Source organism: Phytophthora infestans, genomic scaffold, assembly GCF_000142945.1.
Source record: "Phytophthora infestans T30-4 supercont1.40 genomic scaffold, whole genome shotgun sequence".
NCBI classification, from domain to species: domain Eukaryota; phylum Oomycota; class Peronosporomycetes; order Peronosporales; family Peronosporaceae; genus Phytophthora; species Phytophthora infestans.
The window spans coordinates 846,713-847,825 of NW_003303719.1; the positions used below are offsets into that span (position 1 = coordinate 846,713).

Below are 1,113 nucleotides of genomic sequence, written 5' to 3' on the forward strand. Positions count from 1 at the left end.
CGACGAAAAAAGATGGTAATTTCAAACCGCCACTGATGGCCGAATAGTACTCAATTAATGTGTTGCGCTTAACAATCACAAAGACGAGATTCTGATACTTCCCAGTCGTGAGTTGTTTTATTCTCATCTTCAGTGGCCGTTGAAAATTATGAGCTTTTAAAGTTGGTCATCTGTCACTGACTTAAACTGGCATTTTACCTTAAACACCCATTTCAGTATCGTTGTTGTGTCGCTTTCGATGGATTTGTAGATGTGATATATATTGAGTAGCTGCTTAGCTTACACTAAGTGGTTTCCTGTGTATGCCCTTGGTATTAAATAGTCGTTGATCCGTTGCATAACGGTCCGTGTAGTTGTATAACGCTCTCTGTTTGCAGCAGTTTCGTAGCATTCCTTTTTTATCGTGTCGGTGTTGGCGGGTCAGACACCAATAACAGCTACACGGTGTTGCTTCAGCAGCTACAACCGTACACTACAATGTAACGTACAATAATAAATCGCCTTCAGTGGTTGCACCACTCGCTGCCCGCAGACCAAAACCGTAGATTCCGAAGCAATCCCGAAATCGTAGTCTTGATTTTTGGTAATGATAGGGAAATCACTGTCTTCGTTGGTTAACATTTCTAATGATTACTATAGTACATTTTTGCGGAAGTCGTGGTCTCTGAAAGTGAAAAGTTCCCAAACGATTCACCGTAATTATCTACAAGATAGCTAAAAGATCGATCTATTTGTCGGCAAACGGTGCGCAAACACTGCGTACTACAACCATTGTAGTTTACTGCTTCAATTGTATAGTATTGGTTTGGGGCTTGTTGAAAAAGAGGCAAATACCGAAGTGAGTAAATTAGTGCTAACCAAAACTGTCTATCATGTCTCTCTAAACACTATCTCTCGGTTGTTTCTCTTGTTGTCTTCTCGTAAGTGTGGCATATCCACTAATGCCATGTGTCATCATCCAATCTTTGCGATATAACATGTGGACTCCCAATGGCGTTCCAGAAGCAGTTCCAGCCAATAGTGGAACGGTTCGGTAACCGCTTCAACGGTCACGCCTAACCGTGCAGAGCCGGTGCAACTGCAACACTCCCACTCACCACTACTGCACGGTAG

At 42.6% G+C, this 1,113-nt stretch overlaps 1 protein-coding gene across 1 annotated transcript in view; it reads left to right on the top strand.

The window, feature by feature from the left end:
* The window catches only part of PITG_15717 (uncharacterized protein), a gene marked incomplete at both ends in the record, with an annotated part of 1,060 nt that extends 361 nt beyond the window's left edge, over positions 1–699 (top strand). The window contains 2 exons of the mRNA XM_002897946.1: positions 438–479; positions 640–699. Coding sequence (XP_002897992.1) covers positions 438–479; positions 640–699 — 102 coding nt within the window. The remainder of the gene's footprint in view (positions 1–437; positions 480–639) is intronic.
* Between the last annotated feature and the right edge of the window lie 414 nt (positions 700–1,113).